At 43.4% G+C, this 21,928-nt stretch overlaps 3 protein-coding genes across 6 annotated transcripts; 2 read left to right on the top strand and 1 right to left on the bottom strand.

Moving 5' to 3' along the window:
- The first annotated feature begins 88 nt into the window (after positions 1–88).
- Positions 89–2,617, top strand: LOC6731517 (protein gurken). Its single transcript, XM_016178629.3, has 4 exons — positions 89–282; positions 435–694; positions 1,209–1,826; positions 1,956–2,617. Exons 2-4 carry the CDS (start codon positions 625–627, stop codon positions 2,153–2,155), a joined length of 888 nt encoding a protein of 295 aa, XP_016024196.1. The 5' UTR covers positions 89–282; positions 435–624; the 3' UTR covers positions 2,156–2,617.
- A 114-nt stretch (positions 2,618–2,731) lies between these two features.
- LOC6731516 (A-kinase anchor protein 200) lies at positions 2,732–18,038 on the bottom strand. 4 transcript variants are annotated; one of them, XM_016179797.2, is made up of 6 exons: positions 17,851–18,037; positions 6,584–6,803; positions 6,126–6,521; positions 5,612–6,064; positions 4,241–5,353; positions 2,732–3,432 (listed from the first exon to the last, which is right to left on the bottom strand). In XM_016179797.2, exons 2-6 carry the CDS (start codon positions 6,764–6,766, stop codon positions 3,346–3,348), a joined length of 2,232 nt encoding a protein of 743 aa, XP_016024190.1. In that variant the 5' UTR covers positions 6,767–6,803; positions 17,851–18,037; the 3' UTR covers positions 2,732–3,345. The 4 variants fall into 4 exon arrangements, with proteins under 4 accessions (XP_016024190.1, XP_016024191.1, XP_016024193.1 ...); XM_016179798.2 differs by having other exon boundaries at positions 4,241–6,064; positions 17,851–18,038; XM_016179800.3 differs by lacking the exon at positions 4,241–5,353 and having other exon boundaries at positions 17,851–18,034.
- A 338-nt stretch (positions 18,039–18,376) lies between these two features.
- On the top strand, positions 18,377–21,520 carry LOC27206517. Its single transcript, XM_016178630.3, has 2 exons — positions 18,377–18,707; positions 18,780–21,520. The coding sequence occupies exon 2, from the start codon at positions 18,789–18,791 to the stop codon at positions 20,118–20,120; it is 1,332 nt and encodes a 443-aa protein (XP_016024189.1). The 5' UTR covers positions 18,377–18,707; positions 18,780–18,788; the 3' UTR covers positions 20,121–21,520.
- The last annotated feature ends 408 nt before the right edge of the window (positions 21,521–21,928 follow it).

Raw genomic sequence — 21,928 nt, 5'->3', positions numbered from 1 at the left:
TCGCTCTCCCCGCTCACCGATCGATTTCATTCATGGCGCACGCCAATGCCGCCAATGCGGGTATGAGGTCCATCTGTTTCTCTGGCTCTGTTTTCCTCAGTCTCTTTTCCGACGTGCGCGCAACAAGACCTAAAATCAAAGTGGAGCAGAGAAGAGCCCGCTTCCCGCGCTTGCTGCTCTTTAGATTAACTAATTAATTACTTGCCCAATATATAAAATGATTCACGAGTCATTATAATAATTATAATGTCGAAGCCTTCTACAGGCCATATAGCAGCTCCAGTACGTCTAAGATAATCTATAAAAAGCTTTTGGATCACCAATTTTGAATGCTATTTCTTTTTCTTTTCTTTTTTTTTTTTTTTGTTTCGTGTGTGTGCGTTCGCGCGACAGAAAATGTGGAGGCGCTAAAATGTTCTATTTTTATTTTGCAGTAAAATCCACAAGGAGATGCAAGTGTGTAGTATGTTTCAGCTTCTGTTGCGACGCCAAATTGCATTTGCGGCCAGCACGCCGCTCGATCCCTCGATCGTTTAGACCCCTTCATTGACTCAGTTTTCCTAGTGGTGGACAATCGGTCCACCCACCCAATATTTTTCGGAGCGCCACCCCAAGCGTTTTCCAATGATGCAAATCCCATTTACTCGGATTTTCAAAGTAATTTTCGTGCTCTCAACAATTGTCGCCGTCACAGGTACGTACATAATATCCACCTGATTTTTAGATTCCAATATAACGGCCAGTATTGCCAGGCTCTTCTACAAAAATAGCTATTTCTAGCGTCGAAAAAACTGGAAAAACAGCTAAAACAAAGCATAAAATATTTGCAGTACTTGTTATGCTAAACCCCTAAAACTTCCTTAAAAACTGTGTAAAATGTTGTATTAGCTTTCTATTAAAGATTGGTGGATAAGAAAGTATAATCTAAATTAAGTAAGCTTTAGATAATAGATATGTGAATTACTCTTAAAGATTTTTTTGAGTTGCCTTTAATTGTTTTTATGAACAAACTGTGATTTTTTAAAAATTTAAAAAAATAAGTATAATACCATGGGAGGACAATTTTATCATTTCAAAAATTGCCGCATTAAAAACTGAAAGCTTTTTGTACTTCAACTTGAGCTTTACAACGTTGTTTATTCTGTATCTTGGCGTTCACTGGAAATGTCCTTTTTTCTTAATCGCACACCTTCTACTGTATTCTGCAGATTGTTGTTCGAGCCGAATCTTACTTCTCCGAGAGCATACGCTGAAAATTGTGCAGCATCAGCACAGCCACATGCATGAGCATGCGCACGAGCTGCAGCAGCAGATCCAGGAGACTGCGGTTGAGTTGCTCAATCGCCTGGAGCTGCAGCGCAAGAAACTGGAGGCTTCGGCCCAGGAGGAGGCAGACCAACTGCATCCCGATACGGATCCCAATCCGGACTCGGGCGACCAACTGCCAAACGCAGACGATTCCATTGCTGCGGATCCGGAACAGGATGGGGTTAATCTCGGATCCAGTACCGACACCTGGTTGGGTAGCGAAAGCAGCACACCAATCACTGATTCCGAGACAGTGACTACACCCGAGACCGTTACGCACACCGGAGAACCGCCACCTGACCCCAGCTCGTCCAGTACGCCAGACTCCACGACGCCCAACCCGAACGACAAGGAGACAGAGATTCAGATGCTGCCCTGCAGCGAAGCTTACAATACTAGCTTTTGCCTGAATGGCGGCCACTGCTTCCAGCATCCGATGGTGAACAACACAGTCTTCCATTCCTGCCTCTGCGTTAACGACTACGATGGAGAGCGCTGCGCCTACAAGAGCTGGAATGGTAGGTAGTCTAGCATAGCCATCCATTCATAGAAGCCTCCTCTTCCTTTGTTGTATGGAACGGATGGAACTAACGATATCTATTAGTCCCCAGTACTTGGTAACTAAATGAACTCGTTCATCATTGCAGGTGACTACATCTACTCGCCTCCAACAGCGCAGCGGAAGGTCCGAATGGCGCACATCGTCTTCTCCTTTCCCGTACTCCTCATGCTGTCGTCGCTCTACGTTCTCTTCGCAGCCGTTTTCATGCTCCGCAATGTGCCGGATTATCGCCGGAAGCAGCAGCAACTACACCTGCACAAGCAGCGCTTTTTTGTCACATGCTGATTTAGATTTGATTTGGAAACAATTTGGTTTCACCTATATAAGCCTCCTCTTTGTTGGATGGCAAATTCTTGTTGACCATATTTCTTTACGTTGCGCAGCGTAAAATTAACGCTTTAATTTATTGAATACATTTAGTGTACTTAGTAGGATTTTCTATTTAGTTGCAAAAGACGCACAGTTAGTATTTGCTTTTCTTTATCATTTCTTAGTTTCGTTTGTTTCGCTTTTGAAGCTTTCGTTGGAGCTTTTGTAGTTTGTTTGTAGTAACATTTTGTTACGTTAAATTAACCATTACGAAATATTAAGAATGTACTTAGAACATAATCTTAGCGCTTACTCCAGTTACCAGGACAAGTGATTATTTTCGTAACACTCTGTTACATCGTGTATATTGTAAAGAAAAACTATTTTGGTAGTGTATTAAAGAAGAGGATTGGGACTCGACTCGAAACAGAATTAAAACATTCAAAACATTGTTTCCTTTCTGCGGTTCATCGTATCTCGTATCTCGTTTCTATCTCTCTCGTTTTGTTTTTTTTTTTCAGCCGGCGGATATGAGTGAAGCACGCTTTTGGGTTTTATATTTTATAATATATATTTTATCCAATATTTCGTCCAAAAATTCTTTACAAATTTCTTCGAACTTACAGTTAAATGTATAGTAGAAATTATTCAAAAAATTCTCCTCACTTTCATCATTTCATCGTATATGATTTGTTGATTCTTTCACTATCAAGATCATCAATATGAGAATGGTATGTATGCGCATGTGTGGTGGATGTGTGTGCTTGATGGGTGATGGATGTGTTTTTGGGGACTTAACCCGATCTGGAATTGAGAGGCATCAATAAAAAACAATTGATGCCTGCGCGTGGGTGGTGTTTGAGTGGGGTGTGGTGGTGGTTGCTTGCAGTGGTTGCATTGGTGGCGTGGATGGTGGTGTCGCGTGTAACTCGGACTTTTGCTTGCGTATATCTTGGATTAGGGATATGAAGTTCGTACAAAAATTATTTAAAATATGTAAATGTTTAAAAATGTATTTTTACTTGTTTTTTGTTTTGTTTTGTTTTTATCTCGTTTATCTTGTAATTGTTTGTTGTTTTACGTTGCGTTCTTTTGTTGTTGCTTGTATCGTTTGTTGTTTTGTTTTTAATAATATGTAATATTATATATAATAATTATGAGTAGGATTATTCGCATGTAACGGGCAGTTGTTCCTGTGTTGTAACGTCTGCCGCGGCGGCATTCTTCTCCTTCAGATCCTTGGCGAGATCCACCTGTGAACAAACAATGGAGATTATAAGTTGTTTATCTGATCAAGGATTTTGCTTTGTGTGTCGCATAAAAAAGATTAAAAACTGAAAGCACAACAACAACAATTAAGGGGAAAGAAAGTTCGCGACAATGACAAAGGCAATCGTCGGCGCAAAAACAAAACGAAATAGTATACAAAATAATGTATTTAATAATAAGCGATTTGCGAATTGTGCGTGTGTGTGTGTAGTGTTTTCAACATTAAGGTACAGTTGTGTATTTATGGTCTTTGGTTTTAGTGAGAGCCAAGAGTTACGACAGCCAAACAGATATTGGGTTAGGACAGAGCGGTATAAAATGGATTGGGTTTTGAATAATTTTCTGTTTTCTAAATTTGTATTTTGGTGTGCATGTGTGGAGGATTAGGATGAATGCGTTTTAGGTTGTGTTTATGGACTGGGTATCTTGCGGTTAATACAATGCAGTCGCTATCCTCGGTTTAGTATTACGTACTTCATTCGCTTTATGTCACCAAAAAAAATCATGCAATCCCCGAGCAATTCAATCAACATCAATCAATGTACCAAACACTAACGAACTACGTATTAACAACTACGGCAACAAGCGCGCTACCAGCAGCAGAATATCTGATGCCATTCGAATGGGAAACACACACAGAGTGGAGAAAGCAGAAGAAGCACGCCCAGGACATAGCTCCATGCCCACCAAATGGAGCGGCAGATGCAAGAATGGTTATATGGTGTGTTGAAGTCGATGTGTTTTGAAGACTTGAGGTTGCAGTTTTAAGAATCACTGCCAGTTGCTATTCACCTTGTTGTTGCTCTCGCCCTCCTGTTCCGCGGGTCTCACATCCAACTCTACCAGCAGATCGCCACCTGCTTTGGTAATCGGAGCATCCAGATCGCTAATGATGTTTCCAACCAGGTCGATTTCATTCTCCTTATCGTTATCGCTATGCGCCTCCTCGGAAATAACTTGCTGGTCTGATGTCTCTTGTTCGGTGGTTTCCTCAACAGCTGCTGGCTGTTCTTGGAGGATTTCATCCTGATTTTCGATTACCGCCTGCTCGTCGCACACTGAAGAAGATTCAGCAACGTTGGAGCTGATGCTAACGGTTTCTTTCTCAACTTCGAAATCTACAGATTCTGTAACAGCAACCTCATCGCTTACGGCCGCCGGATCAATGGGATCTGGAACTGGGTAGGACTCTTTTTCGTCGGGTGTATCTTGATCCTCAATAGGTTTCTGGACTTCATCAGGAATAGGAGAAGGAGCCGTTACTTCATCGTTTTGAACTGGCAAAACTTCCTCAACCACAACAGTGGAGCTGGTTTCCTCAATTGTTTCAGGAACAGAATCCACCTTGGCCTCCTCCACTTGTTTCTCTTGTTCGGTGACAATTTCCGCTGCCTGTTCGGTGATTTCAGCCACTATGCTGATTGCCTGCTGTTTGATCTCATCGGTCTTCACGTCGTTTACTTCGGGAACGTTAGGGGTAACCTGCTGCTCCTCGATAACATCCTCGGACAGCACAAATGCGGAGACACGAGACGGAGGCGGGGATTTGGGCAATGGAGGTGGCGGACTCCTGCTTCTCGTCTCCACAATGACGGACTCGGATTCTAATTCGGAAACTTCCGTTTTCACTTCAGAAACTTCTGGTACGGACTTGGCTTCAACTTCGGGAATATCGACAAGAGGTTCAATTTTAACTTGGGAAACCTCAGCCACGGGTTCAATGGGGGAAATGGAAACGGGGACTTCGACTTCGGTGGACACAGGAGCAACAACCACGAATCCCTCGGCCTCCGCCTCAGTCTCCGTTTCGGCTTCAAGTTCGCTGCTAACCGCCTTGATGATCGCTGCCACAACTTCCTCTTCCGCTTGGCTGGGGGTCACTGTTTCAATCACTTCACTGCTGGCCTGCGTGTGGGAGGTGGGAAGGATCGTGTTTGTTGTTTTGGTTAGGATTGTTTGGGTCTGAACTAACTCTGCGGCTGCTACAACGGTCTCGGTCACAGTGCTTGTGCAAGTTCTTTCTGTATCTGTACTTATTGTTTTTAGTGCAGTGTTCTCTGTGATTTCGGTTGTTTTTGTTTTTGTTGTTGTTGTACTTGTATTTACAGTGAAGTTTTTGCTGTTGTGTTGTGTGGTGCTGTCTGTTCTTGTGTGGTTGTTTACCTCAATTTGCTGTCCCTTCTCGATCTCCGTGGCCACGGGAGTGGGCGGAGGCGTGGTGGTGCCATTGGTGCCATTCTGGTGTGGCTGCTCGTCATCAACGTTGCTCGGAATGTTGTCAGCGACAGGTGCTGTCTCGGTCACTGGGGACTCGGCCAGTCCATTGCTTGATCCGTTGGTCAGCGCCTCTCCGGCTCCATGTCCATTGGTCACCACTTCGGGCTCTGGCTGGCTCTCTTTCACGGGAACTTCTTCGGTGGCAGTGGTGTTCGACTCGGTGGCAGTGACTGTGGCTGGTTCCTCGGCGGGCTTGGGCTTCGCCGCTTCCTCAACTGTGGAAGGTGCTGGCGCCGCCTTTTCGGCTTCTCCGTTGGCTTGTTTCTCCTGCTCGGTCGCTGATCCATTTTCGGCGGGCTTCTCATCCTTGGACGCCGGCTCGCTGGTTGCAGTGGGAGTCTGATAACATTTAGAGATTTTAAATAAAATTCCTCTTGAACTAGTTCGAGTGTCAACTTACCTCAGCTGGCTTTTCAGCCTCGCCATTTGTAGCCACCGATGGTTCTGCGGGAGCTGCATCCCCAGCTGGAGCAGCCTCTGCCTCGGCCGTCGTGGGCGACGTTGTGCCAGAGGTGGGCGACGTAGCCTCCTCCGACTTGGCCGGTTTCTGTTTGTCCTTCTTGCCGAAGGAGATGCTTCGGAAGGACCACTTCTTCTTGACCTTGTCCTTCTTGGACTTGGACTTAATGCTTTCATCTGCCAGCGGGGTGATATCCTCACCAGCAGCAGCCTCCTTGGGAGAACCCTCCTCGCTCTTGGGCGTTTCAGCGACCGCATCGCCACCCTCAGCGACTCCGGCACTCTTTTCGGTGGTCAGATCTTTGTCGTTCTCAGAATGCTCCTCAGTTTCCTTTTTCTATTGACGAAAGTTATACATCAATCATGAGCCGCACACATTTGAGGATATGATTTGCTTACCTCTACCGCCGCCGCTTCATCACCACCCTCTTTGGGCGTGGCAGCGTCTCCGTTCACAGCCGGCGCGTCCGTCTTCTGGTCCACATCGATTTTCTCCACCTTGCCGGCGACCTCATCGCCCTCTCCGACCTTCTTGGGATCGGTGGTGATGTCGATTGAACGCTTGCTCTGAGCTTTTCCCATTTTTTCCTGCTGATCCTCCTTTAGTCGCTAGTGTAAACTGAAAGCAAATGAAGCGAGTAATTAGTTTAAATGTGAAGCATTGTAGAGTGGAAAATGGCACAAGTGCGGCGGCAGTTTATATTTTTAGATAGTGTTTCTCCTATTTTTTGCGATTGACATTTTCACAGAGACGCACTCTAGATCTTTCAATGCAATTCGATGACCTCATTAAGGATTGCCGATTGCATCCACCACTTACTTAGGGCTTATCAATTAGGCTAGACGATGAAGAAAACAATTGTGATACGCTAATGGCATTCATTTAATCAATATTTTTAATTAATTTTGCCGATAAGTTTAATAACTGATAGCCCAACAATTTTGAAAAAGTATATTCTCTAAATTATTAATTATAATTTTAATAAAATTTATTCCACTATCGTCTCCAATTACCCAATAAGTACTGTAACGGCCCAACGAGACGGCAGTAATCGTCAACAATTTCAGCGCCTCAAATGATTCATCGACTCTTGAATGTTTTTCATTATACTGGGAAGTTTTGTATGAAACAACGAAACAGACACTGCACCAAAGAAAAGAGAAATGGGGAGGAGGGTATTTTTTTTTTTTAGCGTGCAATGCGTCATGTTCAAGCAAAATCGAATTACACACACAACATTTTTGCCAGAGTGAATGAAACAGAAACCGTAGCAAAGAACCAACACATTTTTCGGCCGTAAGAAGTTTTTGCATTTTTAGGGGTTGTAAGTGGGAAATAAAACGGGGAAGGTGTTGTGTGTGCTCATGTGCAGCTAAAAAATGGCGGCAAACACACACGCACACACACCAAACCCGACAACAAAGGCAAAAGAGCAGCTGTTCCGACGGCTTTCTCTAGACCCGGTGAATCAACAGCCTCCCACATCCGACCCATCATCCAATTCCACTTCCACTTTTAACAGAAGCACACGCACCACCGGCACGTGGTGCGCCATATGCAAATTAAGAATTCTCCGGGAATCCATCAGTGACTCATTAGCTTCAATTTATTATTGCCTAGTTAGTTGGACGTGAGTCAAGACGTGGACGAGGCAGGAAGCAAAATATTACCGATGTGAATGATTCCCCAACTGATAGGTGCAAATTAAAACGTTCTGACATTGGTGTTTCGCCGAAGAGCTTTGACTCACTTGCGATGTCTAAGGCGTTGTCAACTAAACAAAGGTGTGAGCAATGTGTTTATTACCTTTATCAAATACGATGTATAAATTTATAACAAATAAGAAGAACAGCTTGAGTACACAAGCCCTTAGGGTTTGTAATTCCGATTAGATATAAAACAAAATGCTACAAATTTGCACCGAAAGCAAACAATCGTGCACTCGGCACAAATACATCATATCAATTTAAATACGTAACAAGAAAAGAGACCTCAAGTTTCAAGACTCTGTGGGTTCAACGAACCCAGTGAAGCAATTAATATGAGACAACCCGACACAATACCATACGTATACCAGGCCAACTGAAGCTCCTCGGTTATGTATTTCGATCGGAGTGATAGCGCAGCGAGCCACATATCTCCGATGGGCAAAGAATGAGGCTATTAATTCCTGGCCTATGTCTATCCAAACCGGATGAGTAATGGCCGAAATATGCCGAAATACTCCCCCATTGTGCCCACTAAATTTGGTCATAGAAGGTAAGGCAATAACATAAAAGCGCAAGTAAACTGGCGCGCATGACGCATCAAGGAAAAGGACATCGGAAGAGAGAGAGAGAGAGAGAGGGAGAGAGCAGAGCGTGAGTGAGTAAGAGCCGAAGGACTCGAGAGCGCGAGGGTTGCCGGCATTTGGCAGGGAACTACAACAATAATAACATTAGCGGGTCTGGTCATTGCACGTTGCCATGCCGACATAGCAACAACTGTTGTTTCTCCTTCTTTCACTTCCCCTTTATCGTCATCGTCCCCCATCCTCGTCCTCTGCCCACAACCCCATGCGGTGGGGCGTGTGAAAATAATTGAGTGCGGTCCAACGTTTATTCGATGCATTAGGACACACTTGCACAGGGTTGCCAGATCAGTGCGAAAATACATCCTTCCAGTGATAAACTTGAAAAGGTATTGGAAAGCACGTTCTGAAACTACTTTTCCTTTACTTCATAAATTATAGCAAATGTCTTATGTTCTCAAGTAAAGTGCACTTGAATGTCAAAAATTCGAATTAGAAAAGCACCACTGCATTTCTCCCCATTTAATTTAGGAGGCGGGCAGTTTTGAAGTTATGGAGTGAAGTGACTCAAGGGTGGAAGACCGGCTAAATGTGTAATCTATGAAAATTACTTAATGGGCGACAACAACGACAGTTTTCGGTGCCTTTGTGTCTTCGTTTTTTATTAGTTTAATTCAATTAGACATGGCATTTGACATGTGCGCCCACTTTCACACGCCCTCCCCTCATTTGGATCCCGATCCCTCCCTTCCCCCTTGAGCTGTCGCGCCGATGGACGACGACAAAGGAAAACGCAGAGCAGAGCTCGCAGCTCACAAAACAGCAGCCGCAGTCTATAAATAAAAGCGCATTTATCAACAATGGAGTGTGTTCGAAAATAAAATAAAAGAAGCAACAGCACAAAGAGGCGTGAGTGTGAGCTTCAATTCGTTCCCATTCCCATTCCCATTCCCTCTGCCTTTCGGATGCAGCCGCCTATCAATTTTGACACTCCAAGCTGTTGTGTATCACTTTGCTGGCTGCTCCTGCATTCCATTCTTCTGCGAATAGTGCTGACGAAAGAAACTCAGCTGAATAATATGGGTAAACAAAGTTGAGAAAATATACTGGATTATATCATATTTAAACACATCGATGTATCATTAGAAACTGAAACCTAAAACTAAAAACTGACCAGCCGTGGGATTAAATTTAGGGTTTCTGTTCATCTAACTTCTAAGACAACTAGATTTGATAGCCAACTGATTTTGGAATATAGCTAAAAATAGCCAAGCTGACATGGCAGCTCAGTCGCCTCCTTCCAACGCTATCTATCCATCTGGCCATCTCATTCTCTCGCCTGCCGGCGAGGGAGCGATGAGACGTTTTGATACGTAAATTAAATTGATTGTGCTGGAATGTGCCGGCTGAGTGACCGTCTGAATGTCTAGCCGGCCGGTCAAACAAATTAATGTGTGTGTGTGCGTTTGGGAGATGCTGGCCTGGCTTGTTAAAGCGCAGGCGCATAGCCACTATTTCCCATTCCCATTCCCATTCCCATTATCCATTATCCGTTCTCCATTCCAATAAAACCATTTGCACTCCCTCCAAGATCAGTGGCAGTGTGGCATCATGATGTGTACATTGTTGTGCAATTAAAATTGAAAAGTTTCACCATTTGTGGTAGGGACAATGCCTGAGAGCAGAGTGCATGCGCACCAGCGCAATTGAACTTTTATAAACTAATCAAGAGAGATCGTTAATGGCATCGCTCGCACACATCAAACATCCATCCATTCAATCCAATCCATCCATCCATCCAACCGTCAGTCCGTCCAGCCATCCTCCTCTCAATTGAGTGGAAAGTTTCCCTCAATCAGGCTCAAGTAGACCCAAGTTTCGAGTGGGAGAACAATAAGACGGCGAGGCAGGAGCAGCAGAAGAAAGCAGAGTGCACTTTCGTTGCATTGTTGCCTTCGCTGCCGCTGATAAGCCACGCCTAAGCCGCAATCAGGCGATGCATTTGGCTTTATTGAGCGCATAGCATACATATACTGTACTGTGCAGTCGCTGTCCACTTTAATTGTCATCAAGAAACATTCTTGTTGTGGCCTCCCACACACACAAACGCACACCCACAATGCGGATGCAATCTTAAAAAGATTATGATTCCCGAAAAGCGTGCGAAAGAAATGTATTCTTCCTGACAAACAATCGCTTGGTTTTGCAAAGTTTATAGCATATATTTATTTACAATAAATGAATATAGTAACTTTCAGTCTAGACGCAGTTGAAATATACTAATAGTTTGAATCTTGTATTATCACATTGATCAAAGTGCTATTTTTGCTTATCAAATCTTATTAATAGACGCAAAATTCATACTCAATCAATTCCAATAATCAGAAAAGCTATGCAAAAATTCAAATAATTGAATGTTCCGTCTGGAAAACAAGTTTGCATGCAAATACCCCATGTCTAACTTCACAATGACTTTTCGTGCTTTTTAGCCCGAATTGGGCCTTGTCAACGTTTTAAGCCAAACCACTAAGCCAAAAATATGCAAGAACCAGGAGGCAATAACGAAACCGAGAAGAGCAATGGGCCAGGCCACTATATCAAAACATTGACAACAAGCCGAGTGTCTCAAGTAACCACCGGATACAATTCTTGTTGTTGCTGGGCGAGAGTGCTGTACTGGAGTTGTGGCATAATGAAAATGATACGATACGTAAAATGAATGCATTCCATAATTAGTAGCAAGCAAGTACACACACACTCCACTCCTCCACTCCTCCTTTGCACCACACATATCACACGCACAAGTTGACAAGACCCAAAGAAAAGAGAAAATATTTTTTTCAATTATCATTTCCGGTCAATTCGGAATGTTCTGTACGGACAGCGGACAACGGACAAGCTCCCTCCCCATTTCAGTTTCGTGTGTCTTTACAATCACATTTGATATGGATACATTCACATGGCCAAAAATAAAATATAGAATCATTGTTAACGGTACCCAGAAACCTATTCTTCTATATCTGTATTAATAATGACGATAACACCAGAGGAAGTCGTGTTTCGGCTGCGATTGGGAAAATGGGTGGAGTTTAGTGTGCAGGAACACGGTTCTTCAATTGATAAATGCAGTGTTCGTAGGAAAACAAAGGAAAAGCGATATCAGCAAGTGATTCACTCAATGCGGGTGACTTTTGACAGCAAAAAAGGCCCCAAGATCGGGTGCTACGTGATTAATACATGTACCACCACCCATGTTTTAGCGAAACATTTTTCCCGAATTTAGGCATGTTTGGCCAGTCTCGGCGATCTTGGCAAACATTACCTGCCCCACGAAATAAGAACTTGCAGAGTGTACACATTGTGGAGACGTGCTCCAGTCAAGTTTTTCACAACATGACAGCAGATACAGATACAGATACGAACGGCTTATCTAGCCGGTTTTTATCATATCTTCAAGATATTCTCGTACCATGCCACACACAAGCAAACATGCAAAGAATAAAGGAAAGAAGAAAGAATGGGGCATAGTGTGGGTATGGGGTATGGGGCATCGATCGTAAAATTAGACGCACTTGAAAATATCTTCTTCCTCTTGGCCTGCCATTCAAAAACTATCAAAACCGCCACACAATCGCCATCACACACATATGTATGTACGAAATATAATGAGGCACAAAACGCATAAAATCATCAGCAAGAACCGTAAAATTTTATGAGCTCGTTGAGAACGTCCGATATGTCTTTGTACGACCGTTCCTTCACTATTTACATATATGTATGTATGAATGTATGTATTGTATGATGGCTAGAAACGTATGCCAACTTCTTTTTGCAAGGCGCAAAACCCGAAATGGCATACGAAATATGTTGCCGTGGGGCTGTATGCGTGTATGGTACTTGAAAATATTTCAACAATGTGTAATCTGGAAGACAAGTAGCAATGATGGAAGAACCCTAGTTTTTGTAGCGAAGAGAATTACACTTCAGGGCAAGAGATACGCTTTTAATGGAGGGATAGGTGCAACACTCTGTTCTTTTCGTACTTTCTAATTCCGTTGGAAGTTATCTAGTTGTGTTAAGCTTTAAAAAGCCATGACAATGTTATAGATATAGTTAAAGCTAATATGAATAGATAAGTTAATTTGCTTAACTTTCTCTTTCTGTCTGGAGTAGTTATCTAATTGTGATAACTTTTTTAAACTTTCTGATAGAGAACGATTTTGTTTAGTATTTGTATTTGTATAAATTAAATATATATTCAATCCAAATTGGTGACTAAACTGTGCTGAGTAATGTCTGATTTCATGAATGCATGCACATTTTTCCTCAGTCTATCACACTTTGCCGGTAGCATAATATACCCTCCACTCTCACCCATTACAGGGTATCAAATGAGCGCGCACTTAAATCAACTACGCTGTGGGCCGGTGTTGAAAATAATTACAATAAATATTTGAATATTCAAAGCTTGGGGGCTTCCTTTTTTCTTTATAGACAAGAAAGGGCGGAAAAGCGGGAATAAGCGAATAAGTGCCAATAAATTTGTCGCCTGCCCACGCAGAGTCACCTTCTTCTGCTTCTCCTTCTACTTTTTCATGGCTCAGTGAAAAAAGGATAAAAACTAAGACAAAGTAAATCGGAGGAAAGCAGCAACGAAAAAAGAACCAGAGCGCCCACTAAACCGGTTCGCTTTTCTTCTCTTTTCCTGCTGCTCCAACTCTCTTCGCTGATTCTCTCGGTCTCCAATTCTCGCTCTCTCTCTCTCCCTCTCTATCGTTGCGGTTAATTAAAACTCCGAGAGGCGTGCGACAGTTGTAAGTTGTGTATTAAAAAGTGGTAACAACAACAAGTTAGCTAGCGTGGCCAATTAGCATTCATTTTCCGCAAAGAGCAGCCGCGGACACAGCCTTTCTGATTAGAAATTCACAGTGGGCACTCGAAGTGTGTCTGTTGTAAACGGATCCTCTTTGATTTTATACATAATTCATTAGACCCCTTTGGTGCTGCGTTAGCTGCCCCATTCTTCGATTTCCGGTACTTACAATTTTTGCGAACTGCGCGGGTGGTCTCTTTCTATCTCTCTTAACTGGGTGAAAACTAACTGTGGTAACTGTGCAATTAACTAGTGAGAGTAATAGTTTAGTCGTTTGGCACTCCGCGTCTTGTAGCTTGTTTTATTTGTGTGTGCAGGCTGGAATTAAATCCCCACGAGAACCGTTAAAGTCGAGCGAAAAACGATGACTGAGAGAGCGAGTCGCGATCAATGGCAGCAGAAACTTCTCATGCAGCCCGCAGCGACTGCGACGTCAGCGTCGGCAGAGGCAGCGACGTCAGCCGGAAGCAGAGGAGTCGAAAAAAAAAGCAGCAAAGAAATGCGGGCATACTCACACATACACACTTACTGACCGTCAGCTGCCGATAAAGATAAAGGCGTGCTCCTGGTGCCCCCTCCACCACTTCTCGAACCTTCCCTTCCCCACCCTCCACCTACCCATTTTCCATCTGATTCTTCTTCCTCTTCTCACTCCTTAGTCAATAACAAACTAATGAGCCTTGGCGGCGTCGATGCGTATGCTTTATTGCTTTATTTTGCTGCCATTCACACAATGACCCCACATGCAACAGCGAAAGCAACAAAAACAGAGGCAAGCGCAGGCAGCGGGAATAAACAATATGCAAAGGGGGAGCCTCGCACAAGCACACACACACACACGCACAGCGAGACAAAATTAAGAGAAAGAGAAGGCGTGAAGAATCACCGAAATACCAAAATATGTGGTGTAACAGTCAACGGGACTCTTGAATTGTTATTTAATTATCGCCCTCGAATGGGAAAGTAATTGTGTATCGGGGAACGGGATTGCATTTCGTGGGGGTACTCAACACTCCAATTCAAGATAAATCTCAGCTGTGGTCGCGGGGTTAATGGAACTGACTCCTGTTGGAAGTGGTTCCCATAAAACGACGATCAAATCCAATAGATTCAATCCAATTCAGTTTCGGAAAATGCGTACAAAGAAATTATACATCAAATTAAACATACATTAAGCACAGCTATGAATTCAATCTATACTATCTACATAAATTCACACTAACCAACACTGGCATGGATACAATTTGTAATTTGTGAAACAATTGATACTCGATGTTTTCTTACTTGTTTCGATTACTGTACCTCCGCGGACAGAGAACAAATAGCGGCTTTGATAAGAAGCGCAAAATAGGCAAATCAGAAAACCGCAGCAACGAAATCGAACGCCACCAAGAGCTCGAATTTGAATAAAATTCATGATCGGCGGGCGGAGTGGGGGATATGATGGAGATCGGGGATCGCATTGGATTCGACCAGGGCCGCTTATCTTCGCCGCGGACGCTATTTGTTTATTTTGGTTTCTGGGGCCTACTGCGATTGATTTTTAGTGCGGACTACACATATTTTTCTATTTTCCACATTTCTGTTGATTTGGCATTAATAACAATGCCCATTCGGCACGCCAAATGCCTCCGAAAACAACAGCAATACAAATAAAATAATGTGCACCCCAGCAATTATGATAGTATGCCCGAACCATACCGAATTCCTGCGGAATTAGTGGCCTCAAGTGCTCGAACCGAGGGCTATATCACTCGAAATGAAAATCAGCTCAATCTGCAAACGTTTTCCACTCACAGCACCCAGAACAGCAGAACATCACAGCGGCAGCCTTCGAACATCTTTCACACAGATGTTTGCATATTAAATGAGAAATTCGCTCGCTTTCTGTGCCCACAATATATGTATGGTACATAGACACGGATGTATGGCAGCGGTGACAAGGGACCTCTCAACACTTTGGCTTACACACACCCATATACATACATATATACACGCAGCTACCCATGCTCCCCAATTGAGCTTCGGACTTTGAGCTTCATATGTTTAGCGCACAAATGCCCTGGCAGACGACCGGTGTCTCCGTTCTGCGAATCATTAGATCGTATGGGTTACTTCCAAAGTGACCATGCCCACTTACACACTCATTATTTCCAGGAAGTAGCTGCACCAGCATTGATATATAATTACTATGTTGATAAACAAAAGCCCTGTTCCTGGAATCATTCCAGTTGTAAACATTACATGCGTCAGTAAATAGTCGAAAATATGTTTGTGCCACCTTTACTGCCCTAAGAAATTCTATAACCATATGTGAACCTCCTCCTATAACTTCTTAGAATATATCAAGTTTTGTTGTATTGTTATTCCGGAAAAGATTTCTGTTTATTTCCAAATGGTTCGCAGTTAAAGTTAGGGCTTAAATCGACAGCTTTAAGGCCAATTGTGCGATCGAGCATTGCTGGTTAACCGCGAATCGCACTTGACGAAACGGCATGTTTGCCCCCAGTCCCTCCACTCCGTATCGCAATGCAATGTTTACTCGAGTTTGAGCAAACGTTGACAAATTCGCCAATAAAGGCGACAGCAAAGAGCATTATATGTATATACTCGTCCTCAGTGAACGACTGGCAAATATGTACACGAAATTCGAGCCGACTTCAAGGGAAAACCCGCCACAAATTCTATGGGGCGCCCTCCCTCCTCCTCCCTGACAATAAACCAATTTCAAAGATACATTCATTCTGTTGCCGACCGCTACCTGAAATCGCAGCGAAATAATTCGATTTGCTCAAATTTCGGGAGTGGTGGGCAAATTCAGAATGTAAACTCCACTCCTAATCAAATTTTCAAGACACAAATTGATAAGATTTTCGGAAATATTTACAGTTCTGGCGCCAAAATTGGGTCACTGACAAATAAATTTGGTCAGGTTAGAACAAAAGAAGAGCATTCATTTTCAAATAATAGATTTCAGTACAGCAATCATGAAATTTCACTTGTCTAAATGGGTTTTGTTCTCAAATGCGCTTTACGTTGAATTCCAAAACTTGTTCAACTTTAAAACTAATATCAATAAAGTAGAAATATTTAATAAAAGTAATATACTTAAGAAATATGATTGTGCCAAGAACGTGCATTTAAGATCCTTGACAGCGACTACTTAAATTTAAGGCATTAGCATTCAGCGTTGCGAGTAGTTCATAAAATTCTCTTAGCAGTAGTATAAATTGCAGTTGACAATCGAAAATCTTGTGATTGCGCTTCTGCTTCTTCCTCCTCGGCCTCTGCCCACCCACTCCATTCGTAAAGGACTCACACATGCAGCGAGGCACGCACACAGGCACACTACGCCAGGCACGCAAGCACATACACCACACATACACAAAGGCATGTAGGCGACGCCAGTTAGGGCGGTGGCTGTCTGCCCGTCTGCGATTGAGCGATTGAACGACTGAGTGAGTGACGGACTGATGGACAGACGAACTGACAAACCGACCCTGCAGAAAGTGCGACGCAGTTTTTCGCAACAAAAGTGTAGGAAAAACAAAAAGACGATCCTCCTCGTATCGATAATCTGAGTAAACCGAGACGCAAAAGGGAACGAAACATATACAAAGATCAAATGGCCACAGTGGGCACTCGCTATGTGCGTGCACCTTGCACAAGGATGTTTGGCCGAGAAGGTAGAAACATGTTGGCAAGTGTAATCAGGCGTACAATGCAAACAAAGAGGAGACAACGACAATGAACCAGAAGTCAAGGCGAAGCGATGGCACAAAGGACCAGAGCGATGAGCGGGCGAGGCGAAGGAAGGCGAGGCACAAAAAGGAGAGAGCGCTCGATTGAGCCCGAGAGACAGAGAGAGAGGGAGAGAAAGAGCGAGACGGATACGGATACAAAGCCACACCGGCATGGTGTTTGCCTCTGCCGCCGTCACTGCCTGCGCTGCTGCTGCGGACGCCGACGTGGTGGCAACGCCGACGCATTGAAGGCGGCACACCCAAAAATTTTGTAAAAAGGCAACTACTCCAAAGTGGCGAAATTCGAATGATGTATTTTGCGGGGGCGGGGTTAATGACAAAGAAAGTTCTCCTCAAATGCATAAAACTCCATTTAAAGATCTCTTTTAGTCTTCGCTTCTCCCATTCTTCACCGTTCACGCACACTAAGCCGCCTTCCATGGCGTCCTTTTTCCTGCCTGTGTGTGTGTGCGTCGGCGGGCGTCTCTTTTACAAACACTTGTGCCTCAAATACAGTTACCATTTTTTAAACCAGTTAGTAACTTTTCATCGAAAACTCTTTGTCTCCTTTTCAATCACAATTCCTTTAAACAAACGCGAAATTCAAAGCGGGTATAGAGAATTTCAAAAGTAGCACCACTCACGCACACACACACACGCAAGCCGTCTGCCTGCTTGGCTTTGGTTTCTTTTTCATTTATTTTTTTTTTTAAATTAACTCCTTTATTTCCTGATCTTATGACTTAAAGTGCAATTTACCTGGCTCGATTCTCTCGGTTTCGGTTTAAAAACACACGCACTTGCTTCTTTCTTTGCTTTGCGATTCTACACTGGCAGCAGCTCTTTTTGCCTGCTTTCCGTTTCGGTTTCTTTTCTCGTTCTTGTTGCGCGCTCCACAAATAAAAAATGTCCGCTCGGGTCTGGTATTAACGTCGCGTTAGGGTGTTTTTGCTGTTAGAACGCGTTAGTTCTTCGGGTATAGTTATAGTGCTGTCCACAAAGTTAATTTTCCGCCAAATGGTTAACCATACAATCTATATCATTAAAATGCTGTAACTTAAGAATTGTATTAACAATTATATTTGTTGACATCTGATCCCTCTTTATTACTTGTTATTTGCAGTATAAATTTGCAGAAAAGTACAAATTACCAAGAGAGAAAACTTCTATTATTAAGATGACTTAAACTGAGCTAACTTTTATTTATTTTTTCATTCTGTAAGTGCAATTACTTGTAATTTATCTCTGATTTTCCGTTGAGTTATTTAAAAACTGTTTCTTGTAAGTCTTTTTGGGAAAATCAAGTTAGCATGCCCGTTGCTCACAATTGCGTTCTGTTGGGCGAGGGGAAAAGTCGCAGAAGAAATTTTATACCACACGAACGGAATTTCCGTGGCCAAATAACAACAATCAGCCAGCATTCCCGTCGCGCAGCAGCTAAACAAAGCAGGAGGATTCGGCCAGGATAACGTCAGGACAATTTGGCTGCATCCCAGAGCCTCCAGTTCCACTGGGTAGCTGATTTCAGCTGGTGGTGGCGGTGGGTGGTGCTCTTATCGGCCTGCGATTTCTTCCATGCCCGCTGCGATAACAGCCAGGCGGACTTGCCTGTCCAGGTGTGCATTTCAATAGTCACTGTACATGACTGGAGTGGATAATCCTTCAATGAATAATACTCCGTCTTTCAGTGCAACATCATGGGCTGCATCACCAGCAGCAGCAAGTTAAACGAGCTGCGCGGTCATGAGAATGTGTTCCGAGTGCGAGTGGCTCACCTGCAACCCACCCCGGGTACGCCCATCATCCGGAGTGGCTACCTGGAGCTAACGCCCCGGGAACTGATATTCCAGACGCCTGGCTGTGAGCCCATTGTCTGGGCACTGCAACACCTCCGACGTTATGGGCTGAATAACGATCTCTTCTCCTTCGAAGCAGGACGTAGGTGCATGTCTGGGCCAGGCATCTACACCTTTCGAGTCCACAATGCCGAGCAGCTGTATCCGATGTTCCAGCGCTACATCAACGCGGTGAATACAGATGCCTTTGTGCAGGGCGAACGAGAAAGGGTTAACTCCGCTCATTCGGTGTCCGTGAATATGGGCCGAACTGAGGGCAATAACTACCTAGAGCCGGCTCCCCTAATGAGCCGCCAACTAGGCAACTTTCACAGTGAGCCCTCGAGCACAAGTGCATCGTATCCGCTGCAGGCCAACGATTCGCAAGTCGATGACTCTCCGCCCAATTTGCAATCACCAGTCCTGATACCCAGTGCCTATTTGGATCAGCCATTGCGGGCTTTGCAGGACTGCTGTCTGGAAGGCACCGCTACGGATTTGCTGTCCACCCCGCCCTCTGGCAATAGGTTGACATCACGAAGGCGCACGATGGACCTGCCACCCCTGGAATCGGCCCCAGCACCAGCTCCAGTTCTGAGTCCCAACGATGCTGTGCACATGTACGCCAATGTGGAAGCTCTGATCTTTGATCTGAGCAATGAGCGCTGCTATGAGAACGTAAATCGCTTGGAGCTCCCTCTGCTGCCGAGGGAACCAATTTCCAATCAAGAGCCGGCCACGCCCACCAGCTTGGCGGGCAGCTGCGGAGTAAACTATATAGTGCTGGATCTTGATCAGCCGCGAAGTCCAGTGGGACCGGCGGGTTCGCCAAAGGCGATTAATGGATTTGGCAGCGGCTTATCACTCATCTCCACACCAGCACCTGTCACCGCCCCAGTAACTCCAGAGGCAGGTACTACGTTGGACGTTCCCCCACCGCCCATGCAGACCCAAAGCCTGAACAGCATCTCTGCTGATGCGGGAGACACTCAGGCGAAGAAGGTAACACCAGAATGCTCCGGGACCCAGGGCTATTCAACCATCGACTTTATCCGCACTTACGCGTTGAACAAGTCGTCGACTGAACTGCCCGAAACAGTTACTCATCGCCAGCACTCGTCGCACGATGCCGAGGAGCTGAGAATCACCAGGCACAGCAAGTGCATACGAAAGGCCTACTCCATAAGTGAGTGAATTGGGGGCGGCAGGAAAAGGATTGTTGGAGGTGACCACGAGTGCACAACGAATTTACAGAAAGCATAATGGCACCAGATCGCTGGCGAAATAGACCGCATAAGTTAAGGATCTAACACCACATTTGTTTGTGCCAAATCTGAGTACCAAAAAGATGTAAGGAGCGAAAGAATAATCATAATGCCGTGAAGTGGCTAAATTCAGAAGTAAAGAGGACACCAGATCACCAAGAAAGGAAGAACAGCCAGATCGGAAAGAGTACAAAAGTATAGAAACAGTGGCCACAAGATTTGTTAAGGCCTAATTGTTAAATGCTCGATTTAAAGGGAATATTGTTGACCAACTATAAAGATGAATATTCGAAACATTAAGCGTACTAAAACACATCCTGTGCAACTAAAAAGTTGAGCAGATCAATTGGATAGCTTGTTAAAAAATAATCGAGATTAACTACTAAAATTAACCACACATGGGATCAAACAGGATTTTATTGAAGTATTTGTTGAGTTTCCAAATGACGTTTCAACTTTTTTGCCCACAAATTTTCGTGATGCTTGTACTTCTGATTTTGAAAAGCATACTTAAGAAGGAGCTAAGTAACTTTCCTACAATTTTCAATGGATTTTCAAGGGAGTATGATAAAATGGAAATGGATCTCTCTCGGATTGGGGAGTAAAAAGCTATGGAGGTTGATGAGAACTGTGTTGCACAACGAATTTACTGCACGAGTTTGTGGTAAAGTGAAATTTGAAGAGTGATTTGTCCAAAGATATGTTTGCTTCCAACTGCGCCAAGTTAAAACGCAAACGATTAACAATATTATAACCAGGTTGTTTTTTGTAGTCAGTACAGTAAACTCACACAGCCAAAAACCAAACACATAGACATGAATTGCATACGTACATAACTTGTATTTAAGGATATTAACAATAGCATTACTTAGCGATTAGTTGATTTGTGTAATTGCCAGCGGCTGTTTAGAGCTAGTCATTTTTTGATTTTTGTGCATATAAATTAGTGAGCAACACGAAAGGCTTTTAACATTAAAATTGTACATGGTAGATACTTAAGAGTAGCTCATAAGCACCAGAAGATACATTATCGACGTATGTACGTTTGTTGTTGGCCAAGGCTTTGAAATTGTATTTTGTTGCCAAAAAGGAAAAGAAAAAAAAAAAACAATGGTAGAAAGCATCGCGTTGCATTGTCCGCTGTGAGTTTATAATTTTTTACATACATATATATATCGCTGAATTGTTATTCAATTTGTTAGGAGTTATATACACTGAGCATTCATCGTTTCACACGAACGAGAAGAAATGGATGTTCTGCGGCATAAACTAAATTATTGTTAGTGTCTAAGACGAAATACGTGCAATAAAGCTCAAATGACCCTGTAACTTCCTTTTTTTTAAAGTGCCCTGCGATTTGGAGTTTATTTCACAGCTACATCTCTTAAGAATGCATTATAACATGGATTATACTAAGGATTTCGATGGTTACCAATTTTTAGATACCCTTCTAAATATTATAGTTTCCAAGATCTGACGTTCTTTGTTTTTTGTTGCATAAATATCAATCAATTATTTTAGTTGATAATATATTTTTTACCTTTCCATTGCTTATCAATTGATTTTAAATCTGAATTTAATGTTATTTTAAAACACAAGGTTTGAAAAAATTGATCTACAAACTGCTTATCAAAGTTGTAATACTCTTAGTGAGTGTATCAGATGATCCCTCGCATTTCAGAGCTCTACTGCGTCATTGTTCAATCTGGCGATAAGAAGAAAGTGATCGAATCCAGC

This window comes from Drosophila simulans, chromosome 2L, assembly GCF_016746395.2.
Source record: "Drosophila simulans strain w501 chromosome 2L, Prin_Dsim_3.1, whole genome shotgun sequence".
NCBI classification, from domain to species: Eukaryota; Metazoa; Arthropoda; class Insecta; order Diptera; family Drosophilidae; genus Drosophila; species Drosophila simulans.
This window is presented reverse-complemented; position numbering and strand designations above follow the sequence as displayed.